Below are 13,951 nucleotides of genomic sequence, written 5' to 3' on the forward strand. Positions count from 1 at the left end.
GGTCCAGCTCATCATTTTCAATACAGAGTCACTGTAGAGTCCAAACTGTCCCGAACCATCAGCTGCTTAGACGACGTTTTATGACCTCGTTGTGTAAAATACAACAATGGATGAAGCTCTCTCCAAGACTGGTAAGTAAACAGCTGTCAGCTATGTAGGAATATCAATAATGTTTATATTTTGGTTACATTTTGAATGAAGTGATTGAATTTCACCTACACTAAATCCAATAAATGATCAGAGTTTAATTCTTTCACATTCATACACATCACATGCTGTGACATTAAAAGAATTTGAGAGTATGTGCATTGTGCATTATTTTTTGTAATATCAGTTTTAAAAAGTAAAGCATCTAAAGCTGGTTTAGTCATTTTAATTATGTTCTTCTGTGGCTTCAAATTTCACCCACTCTCTCCAGTAGCTATACATCAATATTTGTGAGCTGCCTTTTGCAGTATTAAACAGAGAAGTTACAGAGAGTAAAAGACTAAATACTTTACTCTAAACGTCTCTGTGCAGGTTCAGTATTCATCCTTCAGTCTGCAGCTCACAGAGTCTGCTCTCATGTAGCCTACACAGACAGTTCTGATTAGTTTAATATTAGGACACATACACACACAGCAAAGCTCTGACACCTAATAAAAGTTGCACGCACACACACTATCGCTGATACAAACAAGAACTTTTGTGAATCTTCCTGAATCTGTAAATTAATTAATTAGATTGGAGGGAAACTTAGACATCCAGTAGCATCGCAAGAAACCAACAACAACATCATCTGTAACATCCAACAACCACCCTCCACCCAACCCATCAAGAAACTGTACAAAACTAAAAAGAAAAACTTAAAAAACTAAAAAATAAAAAGCATTAATAAGTAGTGTTGATAACATATTTAAGTGAAACATCAAAGTGACATCATAGCTGTTAAAACAGATGTGCAATTCAGTTCTTGTTGTTTGTTTGCTTGCATCTCTCTGAGGTAACAATTAAAAAGTTAAATCAAAAAAGTAATTGTAGGCTACTCTTAATAATATAAAAATATATAATGTTTTGAGGACTAAATCAGTTTTGGGGGTAGAAAAAAAAAACTAAATTGACCCCTGTGGGCGATTCCACCAAAAGAGTGCCATTTATGTCCCCAGCATATTAAATGTATAAAAACATATATTAATATAATATAAATTGCATTTAATTGATAAACTAATCACCATACACATGAATCACTGTAGAAATTAAAGATATATAATTTTTAATTACTATAAAAAGGCTTTCAAAGCACTGAAACATAGCCTTTGTTGCATGTCCCCAGAACCAAACGCTATAGTTTACCACAATCCATAATGACTAAAATCCTTCTAAAATCTCATTTTTTTTGCATATTAGTGTGACTTTATATTATATCTACACTTATATAAAAAATTTTAAATTAAAACTTAATTATATTTTGGTTAAAATTCACATTTTAGTCCCGTCCCCAGGTTTTCACTCAGTGCTGTTACCGAACACATTCTACACTCTAAAAGTTTTGGAACATTCCACCAGTGACATGTTCTGCTGGAAGTGACATCATTTAGGTCTTTTGAAAGTCATGGGAAAACCAAAATTAAATTCTGTAATTTATTTTTCCTGAAATTGAATGATATTGTAGCTATGTCAGGGTCCGTCACTCTTAAAACTCATTCCTGTTACCAAAATTATCTCTAGACAGTGTTTGTTGATATCAAAAGTAAAATATTCAGTTAAATCCTAAGAATGTGCTCTGTGTGCTCAAGCTATTAGTATAGATGCTATTTGGCTAGATTTCACACAATTGCTGATTTTATGCTAAAAACTCATTGCTGTTACCCTCATTGCTGTTACTTTTTCTTCAAAAATGCAATGATAAAAGCAGCAATAAATTAAATATAGTAGCCTGAGATTGACCACTACTCATTTTGAATGAGTAAATGTGTATATTTAAAAATTCTATACTGAAATGGAATGAAAAATTAAGTTTAATTTTTAAGAGTTACAATGAGCAAATGGCACTCTTTTGGCGGAATGACCCCTGTAACAAATTTTCCACATAGTGCATCCAAACTTGTTCAACATACAAACGCACGCACGCGCACAAGTCGCACACCGGGCGCGCGGAGCAGGTGGAGGAGAGAGGAGGATGCGCGAGGCAAGTGCAGCTTTCAGCAGGTGCCGCCCCGCGTGAGCCCCGGCTAGGACGAGATGAAAGACACCGCTGCACACCGACTCCCCCCCCCACCTCCCCTCCTCGCGCGCAAACACACCGAACCTCTCCCCCTCCCCTCTCCCTCCCTCCCTCTCCTCTCCCTTGCCTCCCCGCGCGCTCGGTGAGGTAGATTTGTAGTGACAGCAGCGGGTGCATGCGCCAGTCATTCCCCATAAAAGGTTCCGTCTGATCAAAGCTCCGCTGAGGCAGGAGAGGCGTGGAGGCGGCCCGCTATGTCGGCGTGTGTCGGTGTGTCTCCGGTGTCTCGCAGGGCTGAGGCGGTTTTGAAGCTTTAAAAACATAAAAAAAAAAAAAAAAAAACTCCTCTGTCTCTCTATCTATCTCTCTCTCTCCCTGCTATTTACATTTGAGCTCCGTTTTGCCTTGGCAGTAAAACATTGGTTTTATATTCCCTCCGCCTGCAGCCTGCAGTGTGTGACAGCCTCGACTGCATTAATCAACTCCTCCCCGCTCAGACAGAGTCAAGGATTTCTTAAAGGGATAGTTCAACATTTTGGCAAATTGGCCCATTGCCATAATCGCTATAGTCATAGCAGTAGGTTCGTTACCTTTAATTGTAGGTGTAAGCTATTTTCAGTACGGCGGAGCGCAGCAGCTGGCTGCTCAGAGCTACACTATGGAGGCTAAGGGAATTTCTTGGTTTCCCTCATTAAACTCATCAAATTCAACATCCCAAAACTCCACAGCGCTTTTGTAGACAAGTTGTGACCTGCACAACCACCACGCTATGAGATAATGACGGGACGATTCGAAACGGAGCCGTTTTCGAGGTAAATTCATACAAAACCGCTGATGCGCGTTGCGTTCAGGGACAGTTTTTCAGCAAGCAGTCTCCGTATTTACCCTGTATTTACCTCGAAAACGGCTCCGTTTCGTATCGTTCCGTCATTATCTCATAGCGTGGTGGTTGTGCAGGTCACAACTTGTCTACAAAAGTGCTGTGGAGTTTTGGGATGTTGAATTTGATGAGTTTAATGAGGGAAACCAAGAAATTCCCTTAGCCTCCATAGTGTAGCTCTGAGCAGCCAGCTGCTGCGCTCCGCCGTACTGAAAATAGCTTACACCTACAATTAAAGGTAATGAACCTACTGCTATGACTATAGCGATTATGGCAATGGGCCAATTTGCCAAAATGTTGAACTATCCCTTTAAACTGGAAGAATTAAATCTTTAAATACATTTTAAACGCAAGTGTCTGACTGAAGTTATGTTAACAAGCCCCGCAACCTCAGGTGTGTGTGTGAGTGTGTTAGATTCCCCGGTGAGCGCTGAGGGGATGGTGCGCACACCAAAGCAGGGAAGAAGAGGCAATGTGTTGATATAAATTTACCCACCCGCCATCAATTAGACAAACACTTTAGCAGCTGTAAAAGTTGTATGAACACCCCCCAAAAAAAATATGAGGCAGGCAGGCAGACGCCGCGGCTGCAGTCTCAACTTTAAAGTCATCTGCCAGTCATATTCCCAAATAATTTTCCATATTCATGTTGTTTTTTTTGTTTTTTTTTTGTTAAATCACCGGGAAGCCCAGACCCACATCCTCCTCTTTACCTCCTCATTAACACCAGGCGGCTCGTCAGAGGCAGACAGCGTTATTCACCATCAATTAAGTGCACAGGAATCTAAAAGCCAGACTGCTGACACATCTTAGTGCAGGGCCGGGATGCAAATGCAAATGCAAAAGACAAAAAACATTTCTTTTTTTTGCTTTTGGTAATGCAAATTTGTCAATCTGTTTAAGACTAGACCTCCTCCTCCTCTCCAAATTCACTGTTGTTGTCTGCAGCAGCACAAAGCTTTCTATACATTGATCTTTCTTTCCCCACAGTCCCTGCTGAATAAAACATGGCTCATGGCCCATCAACATGACTTGAAGTTGTTGTCCGTACATCAAGGCCGCTTCATCAGCAAACATGTACAGAGAAAAAAAATTGCAATAAACTACTCGCAAGTCACAAAGACGTTATGTTTTGTAATTCTTATAATTAAACATTGGTCATGATTTCCTGGTGCAACTATTATTATTATTACTGGAGAGAGGTTAAAGCTGACAAATGTTTTGATTTATTAATGAGAGTAGTTTAAGTCCAGACATTTGTTTTCCATTTGGGTTTTGCAGTTCTGAAGTGGGTGGAGCTCTGCTGGAAAGTAACGAAATGCGATGAGAATAAAATTTAGTAAAAATCAAAACTTGCTCATCTATTTCTTATTTTATGCGCATGTAAACTGGTAGAATTGGAGACTAAAACATTGCACCACTGACAATCATTCACTGTGGCTTGAACTGCACCTCATTTAAACATTATTTTTGGAGCTTAGTGTCTGCAAAATGAATAAAAATTAATTTAAATGCTTATTATGTCTGACCGGCAGGACAAAACCTCCCAAAATAATTCACTTTACCTTGATAGAAAGAGAGAGAAAACCAGCAAATAGCCACATTTTAGAGGATAAAGTTTTGGCTTTTTTTTTTTTTTTTTTTACATTATTAATCAAAAATTAAAATAACTGTCAGTGCACAAAAGGCCACCAGAAGCAGGGAGTTAGAAAAACTGCCAACAAACTTTGATTTCTTCACAAATGAGAGAAGTAGAAGTTATTAAAAGAGTCGTGCTGTGTTACATCAAGCAGTATAAAATAATACCTGCATAAATTGGAAGCTCATTGTGAGAAAAAAAAAACAGATGTAGATGATAAAATGAAAGAATTAACTGCTGTGTGTGATGTTAGATGCAGAAAAAAATAAATCAAACGAACCCAGAAATGATCGTGGTTATCATCACATCATTTAATTTCTGCAGTTTGTAAGAAAGAAAAAAAAATATCACAACGTATATAAACATGAGCACAGGAGCTCCTCTGAGTGCTTAAACTTTGCTATGTTACATCCGACTCCGTGACGATGCCGTCATGATGCCCCTCAAAGTCCACAAAGTCAAAAAAAAAAATTCCTCGGCACCATTCTGCTATAATTTAACAGCCTGTAAGCAACGTTTAATTTACACAAGCTTCCTCACACACACATTCATGTATTGTTATCGGACTCCTCTCTGATCAAGGCAAAGTGGTGCTAGTATGTACACTGCATTATCTGGATGTTAGTGTGTGTTTGTGTGTGTGTGTGTTGTGTGTAGATGTCATGATGACCCTGGAGATGGGGTTACAGATGGCGCTTTAAGAGCTTTAATTGGGGTAGGCCTCGATCACCATGGCGTGACCCTGGAAAACACAAGAATGAAGAGCTCATGAGGAAATCGATCAAATGAAAATATTATTATAATTATTTCCAAGAACTGTGTAGAAACATAAAACAGATCAGATAAATCATTAAAGGGATAGTTCAACATTTTGGCCCATTGCCATAATCCCTATAGTTTTAGCAGTGGGTTCGTTACCTTTAATAGTTGGTGCAAGCTATTTTTAGAATGGCAGAGCAGAGCCGTGAATGCTCAGAGCTACGCTATGGAGGCTCATGGGATTTCTTGGTTTCCCTCATCAAACTCATCAAATACACAATCTAACAACTCCAAAACGCTCTGGTGGACAAGTTGTGACCTGCACATTCACCACACTATGAGGTAATAACGGAACGGTATGAGACAGAGTTGTTTTCGAGGTAAATGCAGTGACTGCTTGCTGAAAAACTGTCCCTGAAGGCAACGCACATCAGCGGTTTTGCATGAATTAACCTCTAAAACAACTCTGTCTCGTAACGTTCCCTTATTATCTCACAGCGTGGTGAATGTGCAGGTCACAACTTGTCCAAGAGAGCGATTTGGAGTTGTTGGATTGTGTATTTGATGACCAAGAAATCCCATGAGCCTCTGTAGCGTAGCTCTGAGCAGCTCACGGCTCTGCTCCGCCGTTCTAAAAATAGCTTGCACTGACAATTAAAGGTAACAAACCTACTGCTAAAACTATAGGGATTATGGCAATGGGTCAATTTGCCAACATGTTGAACTATCCCTTTACACGCCGTTCCACTGTGTTATGGATTTTGTCACCCGTCAGTTTACCTGTCCTCCTGCAGCACAAGCCGCCACCAGTCCGTACTGTCCTCCCTCCTTCTTCAGCCGGTGTGCCACTGTGGTTACCAGTCTGCAGCCGGTGGCGCCGAACGGATGACCCAGAGACAGAGAGCCTCCCCACAGGTTGAACTTCTCCATGGGAGGAGTCCCCACCTACACACACACACACACACAGACGATGTCATCAGGACTGATATTTACACAGAGGTGAAGCTCAGGTGAATATTTTTCTGCTACAAACTTCCATGACTGGAGCGCAGTTAAATCAAAATAAGACGTACAAATCTCTTGATCTTAACCAATTAAAAAGATCCCACATGTCTCACTTCTACAGTATTTAGTTTGATCCATAAGAAGATGAATTTGTGTTTTTTAACACCAAAAACCATCTCAGTTTAGTTCTCCACATCCTCTCTCAGGCGTCTCTCTGGAGCGCGAGTAATAACAGATCGATTGCCTGACTAGTTTTTCTGAGCAATCAAATAAAAACATAGCAGATGTCAGGAGGAGAAATCCTGCAAGGTTGGATGGTGGGTCCAGGTGGGCGGGGCTTGGTGCTTTGTGTTGTGACATCACAAAGTTACAGGAAGTCCAGAGACAGCTTGTTTTAAGGCCCAGTTTCTGAATACAGGCTGTGTGCACTGAAGTTTTGATACATTCACAGTTGCAATATAGAAGCTATCACTGATTTATAATCACACATCAAATGAAAATTTCAATTTAGTATAATATGGGACCTTTACATTTTTTGTCACCATTTAGTTGTTAAAAATTGATTAGGTTTTATGTCTGACCAAACTGCCAAAGTCTTACAATGTTAGTATGACACTACCATATACAAGGATAATACACCGGTAACAAATGCTGACAAAAAAAATTCAATTGTTTGAGTATCTTGGCCAAAATTAACTGTGCACACACTGTTCCTGTGTTGCAACTATCCACACGTACTGTACTGTATCTATTCTGAGTAACAGCCAACATCTAAGCCAGCAGCTGTTTTTACCTTTGATTTCCTTCCCATGTACGTCTGGGCGAACCAATCTGAGTCCATAGCCTTCAGATTTGCCATAATCTGACCCTGGGAAAAAAAGAGAAAAACACAGATATAGAGAGTTAAACATAGAGTTACCATAGATACCACACTGAAAACATATTGATCACTACTGATTCAAAGTGCAAGCTCTGAAGAAGACCAATCAAATCTGACTCCAACATTGATGTCCATGAATAACACACACACACCACAATTGGATTCAGAAATTGAGAGATTCTAGTTCAATATGTAAAAAACAAAAGAAATGGACGATCGATCTAAAACTATTTTGGATAGAAATTAGATCAACACACACATTCATCCACCTTCACATAACTTTGTGTGTGTAAACTTACTGCAAACGCCTCGTGGAACTCAAAGACATCAATGTCACTCATGGACAAGCCGGCCCGTTCCAGAGCTTTGGGGGTACCGTACGTTGGCCTGCGAGGGTCAAACAGAGCTCAGTGTCAAAGTGAAAATAAAATAGAGATTTTTTTTTTAACTCCTTCCGAGTCAAACTGTTGGGACAAAGAACCCCTTGTTTGTCAAATGTTTGTTAGGCTTTTAGATGAAATCTGAGAATAATACACAAACTTTAAAATGACACAAGTTAACTTAAAATGAGTCGAAATTAGAAGAAGACGACAGAGACCGAGACTCACCCCAAAAGCAGTTGATCTTTGGGGTCCTGGGACACGTAGACAAAGTCTCTGCCAGGATGAAAACACAATAAGATTAGCACGTCATCTGAAATAGCTCCACTGTGGGTGGGGGAACTGAGGCTGTCATAGCAAACAGAGAGGGTGCAGATACCTGAGGTAGGCTTTAGGCTTGTAACCCATAGCCAGAGCTTTCTCCTCCGACATGACGAGCACAGCAGAGGCACCGTCAGTCTGAGGACACACACACACAAACGAGCGCTTTACTTACAGTACAGTCGGGGCAGTTTGTGACGGGTGACAGCGTTTCTGCTTGTGAACGGGAATCATGGGAGGTCGTTTGGGGCAGGTGTATAACGTTGAACCTAAACTGTTGGCAGGTAATGCAATTATGAAGCCCAAAAGAGCGCTTCAGATAACTGTAAACTCAAAGTCAAAGCTGCTGTCTGAACTGGAGAGACTCACCGTGCTCAACCAAAAATGTTTTTACAGTATTTTGCTTCAGGTCAATTGCAGCTTTGTTTATGTAGCTTGAAGTGTGCACAGCTTTGTGTGTTTCTTTTACACACAGAGACAGATGCTGATGTCTACGCTGAAGGCGCTTTTCTGAAGCAGGAAGGAGGAATTAAGAACACTGAGAATTTATGTGTGTGTGAGTGTGTGTGTGTGTTTACCAGGAAAGAGGAGTTGGCAGCAGTCACTGTGCCGTGAGGTTTAATGAAGGCGGCCTTTAGTTTGGACAGTTGCTCCATGGAGGATGGTCGGATGCCGTTGTCCTTAGAAACAATATCGCGGCCTTGACAAGAAAATTAAAATACATGGTCATCATTTAAACTATCAGAAAAATCAGTTACACAGCATCAGTCAGATTATTTGAGCCAGTGGCGTTTATCATAATGGATCAATTACTTCCTGTTGTACACATTACATTATGCCAATGGGGCTAAAACGAATGACTATATTCATCATAGTTTAATCTTCTATTTATTTTCTGAATTAAATCAGTAAAAAAAAATGTTAATGTCAGAGAAAAAATGAGGCAAATGAGTTTACGCTGATGTAAACCACAGAAAAGCAGAAAATCCTGACAAATAAGAGGCTTGGACCAGCAAATGTTGGGCAAAAATGAAACTTATTTATCATCAAGATTGTTTTTCCTCTCACTAAACGAAGCAATTAATTGTTTCAGCTTCACACACAATTATCAACATCAATAAATGGTTCATTTACAGCATTTACAAGCTGAACCAGTGCAAAGAACAAACAACAACAGACAGATTGATTCATTAAACTTCATATCAGTTAACAGGGTGGAGCAGCGTTTACCTGGCACTTTGAAGGAGATGACGTCCTGCAGCAGACCGGCATCCTGGGCCTTTTTGGCGAGTGTGTGTGATCGCAGAGCAAACTCATCCTGCTCGACTCTGGTGACGCCAAAAGCAGCAGCCAGACGATCGGCACTGTGGCCCATAGTTTCAGCGGTGGAGAACTCAGCCACGGCAGGAAGCTACACACAAATAATCAACGGTTACAGAGGGAAAAAGTGGAGAAGGACTTAGATGATGCAAGTCTTGGGAGATTTTAAGTGAATGTCTACCTCTGGGGAGAGGTGAGCCAGCCGGATGCTGCCAAGCAGACTGAGCCTCTGACCGACGGTCTTTGCTTTGTTGAGGGACAGCATGGTCTTCCTCATCTTGCGGCTGTGACGGATGGGAACGTCAGACATGAACTCCACCCCGCCTGCGACCACAGAGTCACACTGGCCTGCAGCGATCATACCAACAGCTGGAGAGAGACGGAGAAGCAGGAGAGAGGTTAAACGATATACAGTATATGGTGCATGCGTGTGAAATGGAAAAGGTCTGACATAGAGGTTTCCATCTCTAACGCACCTGAGGTCATTGCCTGGTTGGAGGAGATGCAAGCCATGGTGACGGTGTGAGCTGGGATCTTGTCAGAGAAGCCGGCGCCCAGTGCTGCCTGTGAACACAATCAGGTATGAAGGAGATGCACAACACAGCTCCCTGCAGCAGCCAGCGCTATTTCATAAAGCATCCAAATGGTACATGATACGTCCCTGGATGAGCAGTGAAAAAAATCTGATACTCATAAACAGATTTGGGAAAGAGACTTGCTTTATATACTGGATGAAAAAAAAAGGGAGGGGGGGTCTTTTCAACACAGAGGAATACATCAGAGAGGATAGAGGCGCATTTATCCAATAAAAAATAACTCTGAGGTATTATTACACTCCAACAGAGCTTAATCGAATAAGCTTCATTAGTGATAATGGGTGTAAGGATGTGTGTGTGTGTGTGTACCTCTCTTGCTACATTGCTGGTTTTAACTTCCTGGATGACTGTTCCGTAGATGATGTAGTCGACAGCATCTTTGGGCATTCCTGTTTTGGTCAGCAGGCCCCTGGACAGAGCAGAACACACACACACACTCAGTCAAGATTAACGCTGTAGAAACAAATGGTGGAGTTGTTTATTTTGTGACAAAGAAAATAGAAAACAAGATGTGGACACACTCACTGCAGAGCTGCTCTGGCCAGGTCGTGTGGCATTAGGTCGGCATATCTGGAAACACAAACAAGAACAGGTTTTAGCCTCACAGCTTGACCATGTAGAACAAAGTCACTTGACTTCAATTGACCTCCAGATCAAACGACCTATTTTTAGCAGTGATCACGCCAAAGCAACATAAATAAAATAAACACGCTGACGTACGTGGTTCCAGACAACAGGAAGGGCGTTCGAACTCCCTCCACCAGCACTATGTTCTTCACACCAGGCCGAGCCAGGGTCTTCTTGCTCTTTGTCTGAACTGCAAAAAAAGAGAAGAGAATAAGTAAATAAAAACTTAAATATTCACCTCACATTTAGTGTGATCTCCTCAGGTTCATAAAGTGAGTGACTTACCCTGAGCCTGAAGCTGAGATGTCGTACTGAGAGAACGTGCCCCTGAGACACAGAGAAAAACATTCCTCATCATCCTCACTTTAAATTACTTCAAACTACAAACAGCTTGAATGACTTCCAGTACAACTAGCAAACAAACAAAAGTGATGGTAGACCGATATCATTTTGTGAACCCGTATACAGCATGTATTCATTAGAAGTGGCAAATCTTATCTTCAGTCATCTATTTCTGACTCTGATTCTGTGTGACTGATTATTTTCAGACTACTTCAAATTTGTTAATGTGTTGAAAATGAGGATGCAGACTCACCAAGCCTCACTGCCCAGGATGGGCTGATGGAGCAGCTCCGCACTGAGTTCAGCAACATAGCCATGATGGTCTAGATGGAAAGAAACTGTGATCGTCACTCCAAACCTCTCCCCAGTTTTCACATCATTAAATTCAAGACCATGCCTTGCATCTCCATTTTTCCCTCATGCAGAAGAAAAAGTCACTTAAATCAAACGGCAAGCAACCAGTTAATGCAAAGAACAGTGTGGTAAACAGTACACTCATTTACATCAGTGAGAGTTGGCTAAGTAGAAGAAACGCCTCTCTGTATGTACACAGGTGAATCAACAAAAAATGAACATTACTGAAGAGCTTATGCAGGACTCAGTATCTCTACACTGTGGTGCTACAATTTTTTACTTAAGTGCGCACTTCTCTTCCAATGGAGACTGTGTTGCATGATGTGTTTCCATTATTACAGTGCCACCTGCAGAGTGGTCTAACCACACTACACTGCCTTTCACTTAGCCCACTTATGTGGGCTAAAGGTCACCTGTTGTAAGCTCCTGTGGCCTGACTGTCTAAATCGCAATAGACACAATAAACCAGTCAGTGAGTTACCGCAGATCTCCCCACTGTTTATAATTAGCTAACCCCTGAGTATGACATTGCAGATCATGTGTGTGAAAATATGACGGATCAGTTGCACTTAGCTTGAAACGCTGAAGTGTAAAGTAAAATGTATGAATGGAGGGTTGATTTGATTATTATTATCTTAAAGAAAATGCCTTTTGAGTATCTAGCCTCTTTCTGTGTTTTATTATGTAGCATAACATGACATATCATTGTGCGGTCACCCAGCCCAGCCTCCCCCACTTCAACCCCGACTGTGACCCTTCACCTAGTTTCCTATCCAGCAGCATAGCAGGGGACGTAAATGCACCATTACGACTCTAAAATTGGGTCAAACTAACAGCAAACAGGTCAAATAGCGTTTACTTCCTTTAAAAAAAACAACCTTTACTCAGATTAAAAATAAAATCCCCAGACAATGACGCTAGAAGCTACACGCTAACTAGTAACGTTAGAGCTAGCTAATTGTTAGCAAAAGTTTCCATTAAGTTGCGACCTATTTCGCCTTTTTTAGGGATAAAGACGCGTGTTTACAGGAATGTCAACGTGTTTTTATCTTTTTCTAATTCTATATTATCAATAGTGGTAGTAGATAGTAAAGCTGGAGCTTACCTGTGTGTGTGTGATATGTCTTTGCCGACTGCCTCCCAGTCAAACGACTAACAACCACTTTAGCAGCGCTACCGGACTACAATACCCACCAACCGCCGTCAAGGACCCATGACATTATGGCTGCCCTAAAATATGCCTGAACAAAACGAACAAGAAAACAAACGATTTGCTTCATATTTTTGCCTCTTTTATGCTCAAATTCAATTATATGTCACGTAAATGGTATCCAAAAAAATATTTATTTATTTTTTACAGTCAAAACAGACGATATTGGAACAAATAAAATCATAGGCTCTGCCGCTGAGGTCCTTCTGCTGTTTGACACTTTTCGGTGAGGATGACAGGTGTGTGTTTGTGCAGCCGGTAGTTTCCTATACCACCATCCCTCAAACCTGGGATTCATTCAGGCTATAGAGTAAACTACTGGAAGATTTCAATATTTTGTACTAGGATTATAGCGAGCCGCAGCAATGTCGACCCTCCGCTTCGGGCAGCATCTCATCAAGGCCTCGTCGGTGTTCCTGCAGACCGAGCTGTCCTTCGCGCTGGTCAACAGGAAGCCCGTGGTGCCCGGGCATGTGTTGGTGTGCCCGCTGAGACCCGTGGAGCGTTTTCGTGACCTGCAGCCGGACGAGGTGGCGGATTTATTCAGCACCACCCAAAGAGTCGCCAACCTGGTGGAGAGACACTTCAGCGCCACCTCGCTCACCATCGCCATCCAGGACGGACCCGAAGCCGGACAAACCGTGAGGCACGTCCACGTCCATGTGCTGCCCAGGAGGAATGGGGACTTTGAGAGGAATGACAGCATCTATGATGAGCTGCAGAAGCACGACCGAGAGACTGAGGATATTCCCTCCAAGTGGAGATCAGAGGAGGAGATGGCAGCTGAGGCTTCAATTCTGAGGAACCAGCTCCAGACTCTGTAAATGGACAGTGGTCATCCCTGTGTATCAGGGTCAGCAGTGATTGGAGGATGATGTGAACACTTGATATTCATATGGAACAATATTATTACTCAATTAGAGCTGGTTTCTTTTGTATTAGTTCATGACTTTTATGCATATGTTTTCCAAAATAAAATGCAATTAAGTTTCCTGCAAACATGATTTCAGCCCACAATCCTTACTGTCTGGAAAGCAGTGCAAAATCAATAATTTAAGAATAAGAATGACTTTATTAATCATTCACCACCAAAGGAAAATTCATTCATCTGTCAGCTCATCTAGCCTACAATTTGCAGAAGAATGAAAAAGCCTGATGGCTGTAGGTATGAAGTAGCCTATCTTCTGTATCACTCCATCTTGCAGCGAAGAGATGTCCACTGTTGTTTTTTTGGTCCATCGAGGTGTTATGAAGTCGATGATCTGAGTTGTTCAGAATGGCCTCTAACACCTTCAGTGTGTGTCTCTCCACCCTCGCCGCCAGCTTTCCTAACTAATATATTGTCTGTTTGACCAAATTGTGGACAGCTGGCTTGAAACTTTGTGAAATCATACTGACAAGAGTGTAGTTCTTTTGTATACTACTAATCTAATGA

At 41.4% G+C, this 13,951-nt stretch overlaps 2 protein-coding genes across 2 annotated transcripts; one reads left to right on the top strand and one right to left on the bottom strand.

The window, feature by feature from the left end:
* Positions 1 to 4,988: 4,988 nt before the first annotated feature.
* Positions 4,989 to 12,500, bottom strand: hadhb (hydroxyacyl-CoA dehydrogenase trifunctional multienzyme complex subunit beta). Its single transcript, XM_084000323.1, has 16 exons — positions 12,412 to 12,500; positions 11,206 to 11,275; positions 10,896 to 10,937; positions 10,704 to 10,800; positions 10,509 to 10,553; positions 10,293 to 10,392; positions 9,864 to 9,951; positions 9,569 to 9,756; positions 9,298 to 9,478; positions 8,646 to 8,767; positions 8,126 to 8,205; positions 7,975 to 8,022; positions 7,666 to 7,753; positions 7,280 to 7,354; positions 6,262 to 6,426; positions 4,989 to 5,464 (listed from the first exon to the last, which is right to left on the bottom strand). The coding sequence occupies exons 2-16, from the start codon at positions 11,267 to 11,269 to the stop codon at positions 5,429 to 5,431; spliced, it is 1,419 nt and encodes a 472-aa protein (XP_083856449.1). The 5' UTR covers positions 11,270 to 11,275; positions 12,412 to 12,500; the 3' UTR covers positions 4,989 to 5,428.
* Positions 12,501 to 12,735: 235 nt separating this feature from the next.
* On the top strand, positions 12,736 to 13,340 carry fhit (fragile histidine triad diadenosine triphosphatase; the record flags this gene model as incomplete). The annotated part of the gene is made up of 1 exon (XM_084000224.1): positions 12,736 to 13,340. The coding sequence occupies exon 1, from the start codon at positions 12,882 to 12,884 to the stop codon at positions 13,338 to 13,340; it is 459 nt and encodes a 152-aa protein (XP_083856350.1). The 5' UTR covers positions 12,736 to 12,881.
* Positions 13,341 to 13,951: the final 611 nt, after the last annotated feature.

This window comes from Trachurus trachurus, assembly GCF_905171665.1.
Source record: "Trachurus trachurus genome assembly, chromosome: 24".
In the NCBI taxonomy this organism is placed as follows: Eukaryota; Metazoa; Chordata; class Actinopteri; order Carangiformes; family Carangidae; genus Trachurus; species Trachurus trachurus.